General features: G+C 35.0%; 1 protein-coding gene across 2 annotated transcripts in view; it reads right to left on the bottom strand.

Moving 5' to 3' along the window:
• Window positions 1–13,568, bottom strand: part of PIK3C2G (phosphatidylinositol-4-phosphate 3-kinase catalytic subunit type 2 gamma) — a 213,511-nt gene that overhangs the window by 140,367 nt on the left and 59,576 nt on the right. For both annotated transcript variants that reach the window (XM_040564008.1, XM_040564015.1), the window contains exons 11-13: window positions 12,905–13,100; window positions 9,000–9,122; window positions 2,736–2,867 (exon numbers count right to left, since the gene is read on the bottom strand). In XM_040564008.1, the coding sequence (XP_040419942.1) occupies window positions 2,736–2,867; window positions 9,000–9,122; window positions 12,905–13,100 (451 nt within the window). The remainder of the gene's footprint in view (window positions 1–2,735; window positions 2,868–8,999; window positions 9,123–12,904; window positions 13,101–13,568) is intronic.

Below are 13,568 nucleotides of genomic sequence, written 5' to 3'. Positions count from 1 at the left end.
AGGAAGGAAAGAAAGGTATTTTAAAAGCATCTGAATAGATGCTCTCTGTCCTTATCTTTCCTGATCCTAAGAAGAATGGCTCAGTGACTAACTGGAACAAGGATTTGAACAAGGATGCTTGATGACCCAGGTAAATACCTCAGGGCTACTGGCTACTTCAAAGAGCCTATTTCTGTCCTTTCCCCTGTAAATTAAATCCTAGACCTGAGGATCTGTTACAACTCTTTCAAAAACATAAATTCACCTCTAAGAAAAGTATTAATTTGAGAAAGAGGTATTTTCCAAGTCAGATATGTTTTGTTAGATGTTTCCTGGTCAGATTTATTTAATATTTTTATATACATTTACAGAGTTTGTTCATTTAGAGACCCTAATACTGTTATCTTTGCAGTAATACAAGGTAGTCTTGATACATTAGCATAACACTACAGGTACAGACCTTTTCGTTGTACCTAAAGTTCAGAAGTACTCTGCTGAAACGAGTCTTAAAGTTTAGTTGCATTCCAGGCTCCAGGGGAGCAAAGTCTGGTTAATTGTTCATTGATAGCATTATCTATAAAGAATCACCTCACAGTTTTAGTCCTGCTGCTCTCTATGTAGCTAACTTTGAGAACTACTTTACTCTATCCAAAAATATTTATGACCTTCCAAGGAAAATGAAAAGCAGTCTGGGTGAATGTTCAGATATTTTCAGGTTTCATATTTGAGAAGGAATTTCGGGGCTATCCTTATTTTTAAATCAGTCTATCAATTCAAGTCACGGTGAATGAATAATTTTGTGGAGTTGTGGTTGGCTAAAAGAGGAAAAGGCATTTAGGATTCTTTGTGTTAGTAATTGCTATAATTGTAAATGACACAGCTAACTGATTAGGGGGTGTTGAACATGCTACTCCTAAATTATTCCAACCCAACAACTCAATTTTTATTTTTGCTCTAAAGGGTCATTTCAGCAACAATCTGAACAATTATACAGCAGATGAAAGGAAAGTAACCCTGCATCCCCTTCACTGTGCTGATTATGTGTACTAAGAGATAATGGAGCCATTTTTCTGTAGAAGTTTTAAAATTGTCTGTGTGACTTGGAGATCTACCTAAGGAAATTCAATATGTTTGATCTGAAGATATACATTACAAAATACATAATATAGGGAGCTGAGGACTAACAAATATTTCAACAATCCTTGATTTAGAACTTAAATTCTGAAAAAAATAAATTAAAAAAAAAAAGGCTGTAGTAGAACAGGTGCTCTAGTAGAAGAGGATTCTCATGTGTCCTATTTACCTCCAGAGATGCCTTCCTAACTGTTTCCCAGTTAAGTTCCCATGCTTAAAGTTCTGCCTCTGCATGTACCAAGCACACATCAACTTGCTGGGGCTGAGAACAAGTTAACATTTAATCTCAAGATTTTCAGCAGATATTCCCTCTGCATATTTCAACCTAAGCATCATAATGGTAAAAATACTCAAATTAAGTACAATGCATATTTTCTTTAAAAAGACACACAAAATGGAAGAGTGATTGATGTACTCTTCTTCTGATTAGCGTAATGAAAAGTCATTGAATAAAACGCCTGAGCAGTTCTTAGAGCAGAGATTTGATTCGTGTCTCTTTCCTTCCTTCAAGCTAAGAGCTCTAATCATTCAGTCATAGAAGAATGTTCTCTTTCTCTGAATAGAAATTCAAGCAATCTTGAATTTTCTCCTGAAAATATGGAAAAAGCCTCTAGCCCAGTCCAACCTATTGTCTAGCATTTAAAACCTCTCAGCCTAGAAGTTCAGAGGAATCCAAGGTCTTTCATACCAAGTAAACGCATACATGCAAATAGTTTCATTTTTTGGGTGTTTTTTTTTTTTTTTTAAATGGTGATTGACATGATGTGCAAAAGTAGATGAAGATATCTCAAGATGAGGAAAGAGCTATAGTTTAGATACAGATTCTTATGCAGAAACTTGTGGGGCTTGGGCATATTCGTCTATTGCCCATCTCAGGCATCTGTGCATTCAGCAAGTCTGCTGTTGTGAATCTTACGCTGTGGCATGCAGGGTTAAGGTGTTTAAATAAAAATTAAGTATGATTGTAATAGCTTGATCTAAACTCAGATGCCTCAAGGAATCTAAATAAAAATTAAGTATCATCATAACAGCTTGATCTAAACTCAGATTTCTCACTGCCATTAAAATATATAAAAGGTACTGTAGAAAGTTTACCTTAGATCTCTGTTCATGCATCATTGCAGAGACAATCAAGCCTACAAGTATCTTTAAACCACTGTTATACTGTGTTATGTGTAGAAAAAAAAGAGATTAAAAAAGAGGAGAAAACTGAAGTGGCCAGTAGAGGGAAAGCTGATCATTGTGGTCATCACTGTCTGACTGAGTAGAATGAATGATAGCAAGGAAGGAAAGCAGACTGAAAACAAAAACAAAACAACAAAAAAACACCATGATTGTGAACAAGCAGCTGTGCTGAGAAGGAATTTGTAAAGCTGCAACATGGGTGCAGCAAAACCTTTCAACAGGCCTGAGGAATTTTACTGTGTTTAACTGTTACACAAGCCAAGTTCAAAAAGAAGGTATTGAAAAGCTTATAGGTGGAGCTCTTACAGGCACATCAGGATCAGTTCACTGTAATCTAATCTGAAATTAGTATTTTTCTTTCTGTATTCTTCCCAAATTGAGTGTAACCCTGTTCAGGAATGGTCTTTTCTCAAGCTACCATACAAAAGCAAACTTACTCTTTTGGATACAAGGGGGAGCATGTCCAAGCAAGCACCTCTGTGTTTTTAGAAGCACTGTTTACTCCAAGGAGTTTTATTGTCAGTATAGTTTCCCTTGGAAGAGCCTTTATTCGCAGAGGAAAGTTGATTCTAAAAGAAAATTAAGAGAAAGAAAAATAAAAGAAATTTAGTATTGTTACCACAAGTGACATCTTCTCCCATTTTTCTAGATGCCTTAAGACATATATCAAGCTATAAATTATGAGAGTGCAACTCTGAAGGAAAATGCAACTGATAGATCCTTTCAACACACCAGCTACATGCTTATAAGTATTGCCAGACACTAACTTGGGTGATAGTACTTGAGAAGGGGCAAAGAATAACTCACTCACTTCACTGGTAACCACTAGAGCTGACAAAGGCAGGAAAAGCTTAGTTAAATTATTGCTTAAGAATTATCTTATCAATCAATGAAGGGTTAATTCAGCATAAGTACCTCCCCTAAGGGTGAACTATAAACCAATAGTTACTTATTTGCTGGCTTGTGTCTTCAAAGGAATACAAAACTTAAGAAACTAAGAGTTGTGCTCTGAGTAGGGTATGATAACAATTCTCTTGTTCACATGTGCTTCAGTGGAGTGATATTTCTCTAAAAGCAGATTTTGTCTTAACAGGAAAGAGTGATTCATTTTTTTTAATGAAAAAAATCAGATACGAGTGTTCATCTCAACTTCATATTGAAGCAAAATTGATTGGTCATTTAATTTGTATATATAGATTAAATGATAGACTTAAAAACATAACAGCAATTCTAATAAATGAGAAACTTTCATGCTATATGGAAAAATCATGTTACTATCCAGACATGTGTAAATCTATTTTCTTTATCCTGAAGAGAATGTCTATAGTGGATGGAGCCTTTCTAATTTTTTTCCATGTTTATTCAGTAAAAACTTAAATTTCTCAAGCAGAAAATGAGATTAACTCTTTTTTTTTTTTTTTGTATAAACAAAATCAATATAAGGGGCTAAAGGCTAAAAGAATTATTTTGCATGGACAGCATAAGCATCAAGAAAACAAAAGGTCTGCATAAAATTGAGTTAAAAAAAAAAAGATAAATTTAAATAATACAGACTCCATTTAATTTTCACATATTCAATCTAAATGGCCAGAACAATACAATTTTCAGTATTAAAAAAAAAAAAAGCATAGTCATGTAGTAAACAAATGTAGAAATTGTTATTTAAAAAGTATCAAAACCTGAAAAACATAAGGATTATGGGTAGCAAAAATACGACAAGGTAACTGTATAATGTAAAATTTACATAAGATTTTTCTCCTAGTCTTGTCACTCCAACTCTGTCATAATTCTATTGGCTTCAAAAAAGTTTGCTTGAAAGCACTGAGGAGTTGAAAAAAAAATTGGTTTCAGATGAAAGTCTCAAGCATGCTATATTTGCAGGAGTGTCAGGATTTCAGATGATCAATCCTAAACATTTTGGAAATTATTCAGATTTGCATACCTCTCTGAATAAAAAAAAAAAAAAGCAAGACAGCAATTTCCTACTCTTTGTAATTAACATGAATAGAATTGAGAAGCGATTCTAAATTGTCTTCCCACATGTCCCTATTTATAGCTTTCAACTCTGCTTCCTGTCTCATGCCCCCTTCTTCACTCATAATTGGAAAAAAACTTTTGGAAAACTGTTTTACATGTCATGGATGGTTTGTTCTGCCTTTTTCATTTAGAGGCCAAAAGCTTTGTCCATATTTCATACCTTTTGACAGAGTTACACAGCTTTAAAGTATCTTTAATATTTTCTGTGAAGAGAAACAAATAAAAACCAAGACACGCATCATCTAATACAGAAATTTGTTAGCACTCTTTGTGAATGTGGAGAAATGAAAAAAACCTGACAATATCTTTCTCTTGCAGAAAGCAAATGCTTCTCAGAGATTCCCTAGGACACAATATATAGCACTACCAGACATATGCACATGGAAAAAGAACCTGGAGAGTTAAACAAAAGTTAGGAATCCCAAGACTTAAACCATGGGCGAAAGATTAGCAAAATTTCTCTTCTAGTGACATATGATACACAGAGAAGGGGAGTATTTGTACTGTTTAAGACTTTTTTTTTTTTTTTTACATATGTCTAAGCCTACCCTGTTAGTATTATACTTTCTGACTGCATGAGGCTGAGACAGAGATGACTAAGAGGAAATAGGAAATGGAAAAGTGTGAGTGAACAATTTCAGCAGTAGTTGAGAAGAACAGAGAAGCTACTCACTGAGAAAGTGCTGTTTACAGATGTTAGATAAAGTTATACAGCTGGTTTCAAAGGCTAAGAACCTAACATCATAAGAGCACTCAACACTGAAGAGCTCTGGGGCACTCTGATCGTTGCCCTGAGAAAGTATAAACAAGATAGACAAGCCAAACAAAATATGGGAAAAAAGGAAATCCAAAGCCAAAGAGGTGATGAATGGTAGGCTTAATGTTAATTCCATATTTCATGTCTGCAGGTTTAACATAAATCACAGAGGATGGAAAAATAAAGGAGGTGGTGGAATGAGGAGACTAAGAAGAGCGAGTTAAGAAAAAAAGTAAGAAAATAATTGAGAGGCCTCAGCCATTTAAAAATGAAGTTGATGAGAAAGTAGAGGAGGCAATTTTGGACTGTGCACATTATTAACTAGATAGTATCAGACTGTTCAAACTTTGCACCAATGTGATACCATTTTTCAAAGATAACACACAGGTTCTAAAGGAAAAAATAGACTTCTAAAAAGAACAAACAGACAAAAGACACAAAATGAGGCATCCTCCTTAGGTATAAAATGATTCCCACTTTTTTCTGAGAACATTCTATGAAGGACAAAAAATGATAAAAGACATCACCAAAAGATCATGTTCAAACACACACATACACACACAAAAAAAAACAACTACCAAATTCAGACAGTAATAGGTTAAAGCAGTGTAAAACACAAACTAAATACATGAAAATCAGCAAATAAAGCAAGCCTTGTCTTTTATTGAAACACTCTTCCTAGATTTCCAATTATCAAAACACTGCTCTCCATTTTCTTTTGCCTTGTTTAGTCAGTCCTAATCAGGACTCATTTTGAATTTGCTAGTTTTATTTTTTGGCCTGATTGATGCCTAACTGTTCAGTGAATAGGTGACTTCCTAACGTAATGGAAGCTCTTCTTGGTGACCTTTTACCACATTCATTTTCAATGGCTGTGATCAACTGAAAATAGCATATAGATTAGAATGAAAGTAGCACTTTAACAACTCAGGACAAGAAATCGTACATGAAAGAAATCATCTTCTCTGTGAATTTCTGAATGTATACCCTTCTGTTTCAGAAAGTGACTTTAAAGTTAAAATATAACCAAGAGTGAACACAGTTACAGTTTTAGTGATGCAGATTTCCTACAACAACAAATGGTGCCACTTGATGACGTATAAAAACCAACGGTAGTAATACTTACTTCATTAAAATATTCTATTCTTAATCCATTCCAGCTCAAATTCTTGCAAAAAGTGCTAATGAGTGTTTATATACATGTATTTATTGTACGAAATACAAACCAGCCTGTTCTTGAGTATGTTTTAACATATGCTAGTTAGGCACATGACACCTTCAATGCTAAAATGGCAACACCTCTACTGTTCCTCCTCTCTGTATGTTTCAGATTATTCTGAATATATAATCTGAATGATATATATATATATATATATAAAACTATATATAAAATACAATTATAATGATTATTCGGTCAAGTTTGGTGCTGTTTGTTCTTTCTTTTTTTTTGAGGGTTAGCAGCACCAATAGCAGAAACACAATTTCCCATTATACAACTGTGACAAGTATTTCACATTTAATACAAATTAAAAACAAAAACACAAACATTTCCTTTCCTGTGCATGTTGTCATACAGAAAAGATCTTCTCACCTCACTATCCTGATTGATATTTGGATACAATTCCAAAGTCACACTGTATTAAGCACAACTCATTACAGCTGTCAGCTCCTTTCTTTATAAGAAAACATTTGATTTTGCTGTTAAGTGCTGTGTGAGTTTTAAAGTAAGAACATGTGTGTTATAAGCACCTGTTTCTGAATAAAATCTGCCCTGTCAAGCAAGCAATATTCTGGTGGATCAAAGACCGGGAGGGAAAACTCCAGATGTAAGACTATCAGCTGGTTTAAAACACCCCATCTGACCTTTGCATTTTGGCTAACAATAGCAGCTGTTTGCAAATCCAGTTCCAGATACAAGCTGAAACATACTAAAAATCATGTCATATCTGGCTGCCTAGATTCTCAGCTTGTGCTTCTGGATCTCAAGAAACCTTCCCTTATGATCTGAGGCTTACAGAAATCTAGGCTAACCATTTCTATGTGGAAAGGTGGAAGGAAACATGGAAAAACCTGCCAGACACATATACATTTGTGGTTTTATAATTTGGAATTGATTTGATTCAGATTTTGAAAATGATTTTTGAAACTCATGCAACAATAAAAAAGTAAAAAGGTGCATTTGTGAACTAATACTACTAAGTTTCATATAATTCTAGATCTTGTTTCTGGTGTTAAGAGACTCTTACAAGTACCTATGAAAGAATTTGGTGTGCATACTTAACTGTTTTTCCATTATGCCCTTTGCTGGAACTGTAGACATTTAATATGGATTTTGCAGAAGGAGAGGTTTAAACAGAAATATTGAAGCTTTCATCTGATTTCTTTATGTTTTCACAGAAATGGAAGAAGAGCAAAGTCCCAGTCATGTCTGAAGAACTTATTTCTATTCTATTGCCTTATATTTTGTTTTATAAGGAGGTTGTGTGTAAGACACATTCCAGAAAGGAATCAGCCACCTTTTAAAAGCCAAAAATACTCGTAAACAATACAGTCCTTCCTCTATATTTGAATTATATCTGTCCATATGTACCAAAACAAAGAACTTGACTAAAACATGGGTAAAAGTGAAAATTCCTACAGAGCAAATGGGAACGATCCAACTTTTTCAGCACAGACAGCAGTTCCTTCCCAGTCATATAAAAGAGTAAGGGTTCAACACAAACTCTGTGGACTCAACTGAGGTATCAAAGAAGATACTAGGCCCCAAATGAACTATTTGCAGACATATATGCATATATATATATATATATATATATATATATATATATGCAAATATGTCTGCAAATAGATATATGCAGAAATGCACCCATTTTATTTCTTAACCATAGGGCATACATACTAAGCTTCCCTCATCTGTTCAGGAGTGTTGTGTAAGAAGGCAACAAAAACTATTGAGATAGAAATGCAATGGGTTTGACATAAAACTGTCTTGCTTTGTTAGACCAGCTTAAAACTGATTAATGTTTTAGAGGAAGGCAAAAAAAAGTAATGGATTATACACTTTGTATTCAATTATAATGTAACACACCACCTTTTAGATTAATTGTAGTCTTTGTTCAATTACAATGTAATCAAGCTACTTTCAGATTTAGAATACAATAAATGGCAATATAAAATATAAAAATTTTGAAAGACTAAATGTAAAAATGTCATGCTCAGAAATCCAGAGAACATTACCAAAATGTAAAAATAAATAAATAAAAAGTCTACTTCTCTCCAATCTATTGCAAATATGCCTTTTGTCATTCCATTGCCTAAACTGAATGCTATTTAAGTGTGTGCCTTGCTTTTCAATTGAGTTCTTTTCCTCAAAGCAGACAGGCACATGGGAGGCAATTGGCAGCCTTTATTCTATAATTCTAGTCTCTTAAACAAAAGGTCCTCATTTTAAAACCAGCCTGCTTATATAAAAATCAACAGCCACATTCCTTTCTAAACAAAGAATTAAAGAAATGTTACAATAGGTTCTCACGCTGGATTGCGTATCTATTTAGAGGTGGATCCAAAGTGCAAAGTCCTCACAATAGTACCAAAATATAGTCTCTTGTATCTCCTTTCAGTTTCAGTATTCTCCCAAAGCCAGCAGTGCTGAACAAAAGCTATTCTCAGACCAGCTGAGTTTAGCTTATTCTCAGACCAGACTCAGCTTAGTGCTATTGCTCTTCCCTTTGGCTATCCCATTCCTTTCCTACTCCTACCTCCCTAAATTTCTCTGAATTCTGTGGGGTTTAATTTGCACAGAAGATACATTATAAAAATATGGGCCTTTGTTCTGTTCTGTTTTAAATTAACATTCAGTTTGTAAAATCTTCAGAAAAGCATACATCAAACACAGACCAAAACTTACTTCTCATTCCACTCTGCCAGCAAAAAGAAGGATCTTTTAACTGGTATACTTTTGCAAATCTTCACTTGACATATTGTCTTCCCAGCGTAAGTCAGTGAACAGGAAAAAGAAAAAACTTTGTAACTACAAAGAGAAAGGGAAAAAAAGATTAACTGCAATGTAATATGTCCAGCATGCTTTACCATGGCTAAACTGTTCATAAAGGGCTAACTGTTCATCAGGGCTATCTGTTCATAAACTTGTGAACGTCCGTTCTTATGTAGAAAAAGAATAAAAATAAAGAATCTCATTTTAATGTTTTATTTTAAAAAAATCTACATTTTAATGTTCAGAGTTCGAGAAAAGTCTTCAAGACACCTTAGATTCTGGTCTTTTTTTTGGCATTAAGTCTAACTTTTTTTTTCCTCATTATTGCAGTCAATGCAGTTGCATAATTGCATTACTGCAGTTTAGACATAAGTTTTGAAGTGTTTCAACTTGGTCATCATATAACTTCAGTCAGCAAACTATTTACACTTACATTTCTCGATCTGTAATAACAACAACCAAAACAAAAAACACAAAACACCAGGGTAATAATTAAGGGAATCTATCCATTTATTACAGCAGAAGCATTAAAGACAGCTGTGCTGGTATTTGTCACATACTTATCTGACTGGCTTCACAGTGTAATTCAGGTCTGCATCTACTTGTTGGTTTCATATTCTTCTTACTGAAATATTTTCTCTTTATTTTTTTTTTGTCAAAATGAGACGAATATTTTACAATCAACTAATGTTGTTAATTAGTCTTGTAACTTTCAGATCCTCCTAAAATCCTACAAAATTGTCACACTCAGCTTTAGACCACATGCTGTATAAGAATGACGAACATGGGAAAGAAAATGGAGTCAAACCTGAAGAGCAAGTTTGAAGCATTTGCAGACTAAAGCTGCCTGGTTTTGCCTTATTTACAAGCACTATTATTGATCTCTTCCAGAATGTTATAATAATTGTTAGAATTATTGTAGCAAATGTGCTTTTTCTCTTTTTTTTTTTTTTTTTTAATGCATAGTACCTATGAGAAAGAAAAGAAATGCAAAGAAAGGAAAAAAATACCTTACAAGAGTAAGAAATGCTTTTGCTCTTAAATATGGCATCTATCTTCTAGAGTCCAAAGGCTACAAACAATTGGAGCATAGCGAAGAAAATAATAGATTATTTTACCATAAAGTGATTAAGCACTGCTGTTTAAACAGAATTATTTATACACGATATAGTGATATATCCCTGATTTATATACCCTAAGACCTAATCCTGGAAAGATTAATCTTTATGCAATGTTTAAGTTCAGAGTGCACACGCTTCAACACATGTCTAAAATTGTTAGAGTGTCCAAAGGAGGGTAACAAAGATGGTAAAGGGTCTAGAGGGGAAGACATATGAGGAGTGGTTGGAGGACTTGGTGAGGACTTGGTTTGTTCAGCCTGGAGAAGAGGAGACTGAGGAGAAGCCACATTGTGTTCTACAACTTCCTCAAGAGGGGAATGGAGGGGCAGGCACTGAGCTCTGCTCTCTGGTGACAGAGACAGGATCCAAGGGAACAGCATGGAGCTGTGACAGGAGAGGTTCAGGCCGGATATCAGGAAAAGGTTCTTCACCGAGAGGGTGGTGGGCACTGGAACAGGCTACCCAGGGAAGTGGTCACAGCACTGAGCCTGCTGGAATTCAAGAAGCGTTTGGACAGTGCTCTCAGACACATGATCTGTTTTTTTCGTTTTGTTTGTATTTGTGTGGTCCTTTGGGGACCTAGGACTTGAACACAATGATCCTTGTGGGTCCCTTCCAACTCAGATATTCTCAGATTCTTTGTAGGATGTTTTGCCTAGGTATCCTCCCTATCAGTGCAAAGGCTTGGCACTCTAGTCTTGTCCCAGAGATCACTTTATATCATCCTGACATAGAGAGGAATTTGAATTTTGGGCTATAGAAACAAATGCAGCCAAAGATGATGCTAGCAACATTATGCCATTGGCATCAAACAGGGAACATCTGCTTAGGATCTAAATGAGATAAAAGAACAAACTGATAACAGAAACAAGAAGGAATGAAAATACCATAAAGAAAGGGTTGCACCATTATTCTGCAACTGGTAAGGTCTGTACCTACTTTTTCAAGGAGGACATTAAGACTGGAATAAGGAAATTGAGAGCATAAATATAGAAATTGATAAAGTGCCAATCCACAAAACTGAGCTTGAGAGGAATTTGTTGAGACGCTAAAATGATTCTGTAAAACAAAGGTAGGTCCCTCTGCCTTATCCCAAACAATTAGAAGAAGAGATGTTTATTACATACTTGTATGTATGAAGAAACAATGAGAGATAGATAGTCAGAGATGTCTAAATTCTAACATTTATATTGTATATATTATATTTATGCAAATATATATACTAAAATAATGTTATGAACAGCAGCAAGATCATAAAATCTGACCTTCTGGAGAGGGAAAAACAAGTGCTGTGACATGGTCAGCACGAAATTATGCAGTACAGAAATAACCATGAGGAATGTGGGTATGAAGTTAGTAAAAGTATCTGAGGAAAGTAGGTGACATGGACTGCAGTCTATGTTAAGAAATTCATGTTAGGTATGAATATTGGATAGACTGGAAAGGGAGATTAAGGAGGAACGGAGATTCTCATTTTCATATGCTTGTACATAGTGTTCAAGACATCAGTGGCATTTTAGGCCATATGTAATTTCATATATTTCTGGTAAAACATAAAATGCAATGGGAATGTTATAACCATCTGCAGTATCAGGATAGTGATTGTAGTTTTCCATTTATTACGTTAACTAATGCAAATTCTCTCAGATTTTTATTAAACTGCTAATTACAGCTAATGCTGTATAGTACACTCTTTTGCTCACAGTCTAATGCAAATGATCCCACTGTTTTTTAATCAGTCATTTGGAATTCAAGGCAAAGTGGGAGCAAGGGGAAAGTACTAATAAAAACTTGGAGAACAGCATTTTCAGGCATAAAAATAATGTAACCAGACTGTAGTCATCTCCCCTCTGACTGTACTGGAGTGGTAAGAGGAGAACATCAGTTTTACACAGAGTAGAAAAAGCAGTTATTTGAAATGACAACTAATATGAAAAAAACAAACAAACAATGCTGAAAAGAATATTTCAATCAGCTTTTTACTGAAGTTGTGTCCCTTTTTGCTTTCCTCTGCTAGGTGGATATACCAGGCATGCTTGGACCCATAAACTGTACTTATTTTAATCAACTGTACTTATTTTATCAACTGTATTTTTATTTATTTTTATGTATTTTTATTTATTTTTATCAACTGTACTTATTTTAATCATAAAGAGGATTGTCAATACACACACCTTACTGAGTAATGTGGTTTGAATACACAATGAACAAAAATTGCTCATAAAGTCTCATTCAGATTGGGTTTAAGCAAGCACCCTCTGATTAACTTGGTAACCCTTCCAGTTACTTGTGCTGCAAAGGCCACACAAAGCCCCAAACCAAACTCTCTTGACATGCGATACACATACTTTCCTCTGTCCCTCTGAGCAAGTCAGTCACACAAGCATGTGTACAGATACCCATCAAGGTCCACACTCTGACTTTGCCTATTACCATCCTTCCATACTGGTCAAGGGCAACCATGTAGGCCACCTCTTCCATTCTCCTTCTGTCAATAGGGCCTGGAAGTCTACTTAGTCAACTTACGTTAGTGTTCTTTATGCTAGAAGAGTAGTGGAGATGCACCCACTTAGTTTCTAATGTTAATACAGGAGAATCACCAAAGCAATAGAGGTAAGCTAGCACCTGTTAAAAATATGTGATTGTGAGAGATGAGACAACACCCTTATTGTGAACACTTGCTAGATCTCCTCCTACCTGTTCACCCACACTTCTGGGATGTTATGGGCAGCATAAACTGTAAAGCTGAGCTGGGAATAGAGGCTGATGTCTGCACATGAAGGGCTTTTAGGTATGCTGGCAAGCTGGAAATCTGTTTCAAAGCTGCTGCTGTAAACATGGATGAGACGAGAGATGGCCACGGAGAGCTTAGTCACAGCAGCCTCCATTAATGCTAAGAGGAGAGAGGGAAATAAATAAAGGTTAGCAATAGGTCAGTTGTGATGAAGCATGTTTATTTTAAACCATCAGTTATGGCTTTAAAATGCTTCCTAATAAAATTTAATTAAAATGACATAACCTACCAACTGAAGCCAATTAGCCATCTGTGCTTCTGAAACCAGCCTTAGCTCATTTCTGGTGTATCATTAGCAGTCTTTCATTACAGTGCCTTCAAATTAAGGCATTTTCCAAGTAAGCCTTTTAAACTACAGCAAGTTAGTGTGTGCCTCAGATACATCATTTTAGCCTGTTAATTTTTGTGCTGGAAGAATTTTTATTATGTAAGCATTTTTTAATTTACGCAACTAAGTAATTGGTTATTTCAAGGGAAATAGCAATGCTGCTGTAGAATGGAGAAAAGGCACTGGTTAAATTTTAGGACTACAAAGCTATTGCAAATATACATAAACAACTCATAAAA

The sequence above is a fragment of the Cygnus olor genome, chromosome 1 (assembly GCF_009769625.2).
Source record: "Cygnus olor isolate bCygOlo1 chromosome 1, bCygOlo1.pri.v2, whole genome shotgun sequence".
NCBI lineage: Eukaryota > Metazoa > Chordata > Aves > Anseriformes > Anatidae > Cygnus > Cygnus olor.
Note: the sequence above shows the minus strand (reverse complement) of the source record. Positions and strands in the feature narration are given on the sequence as shown.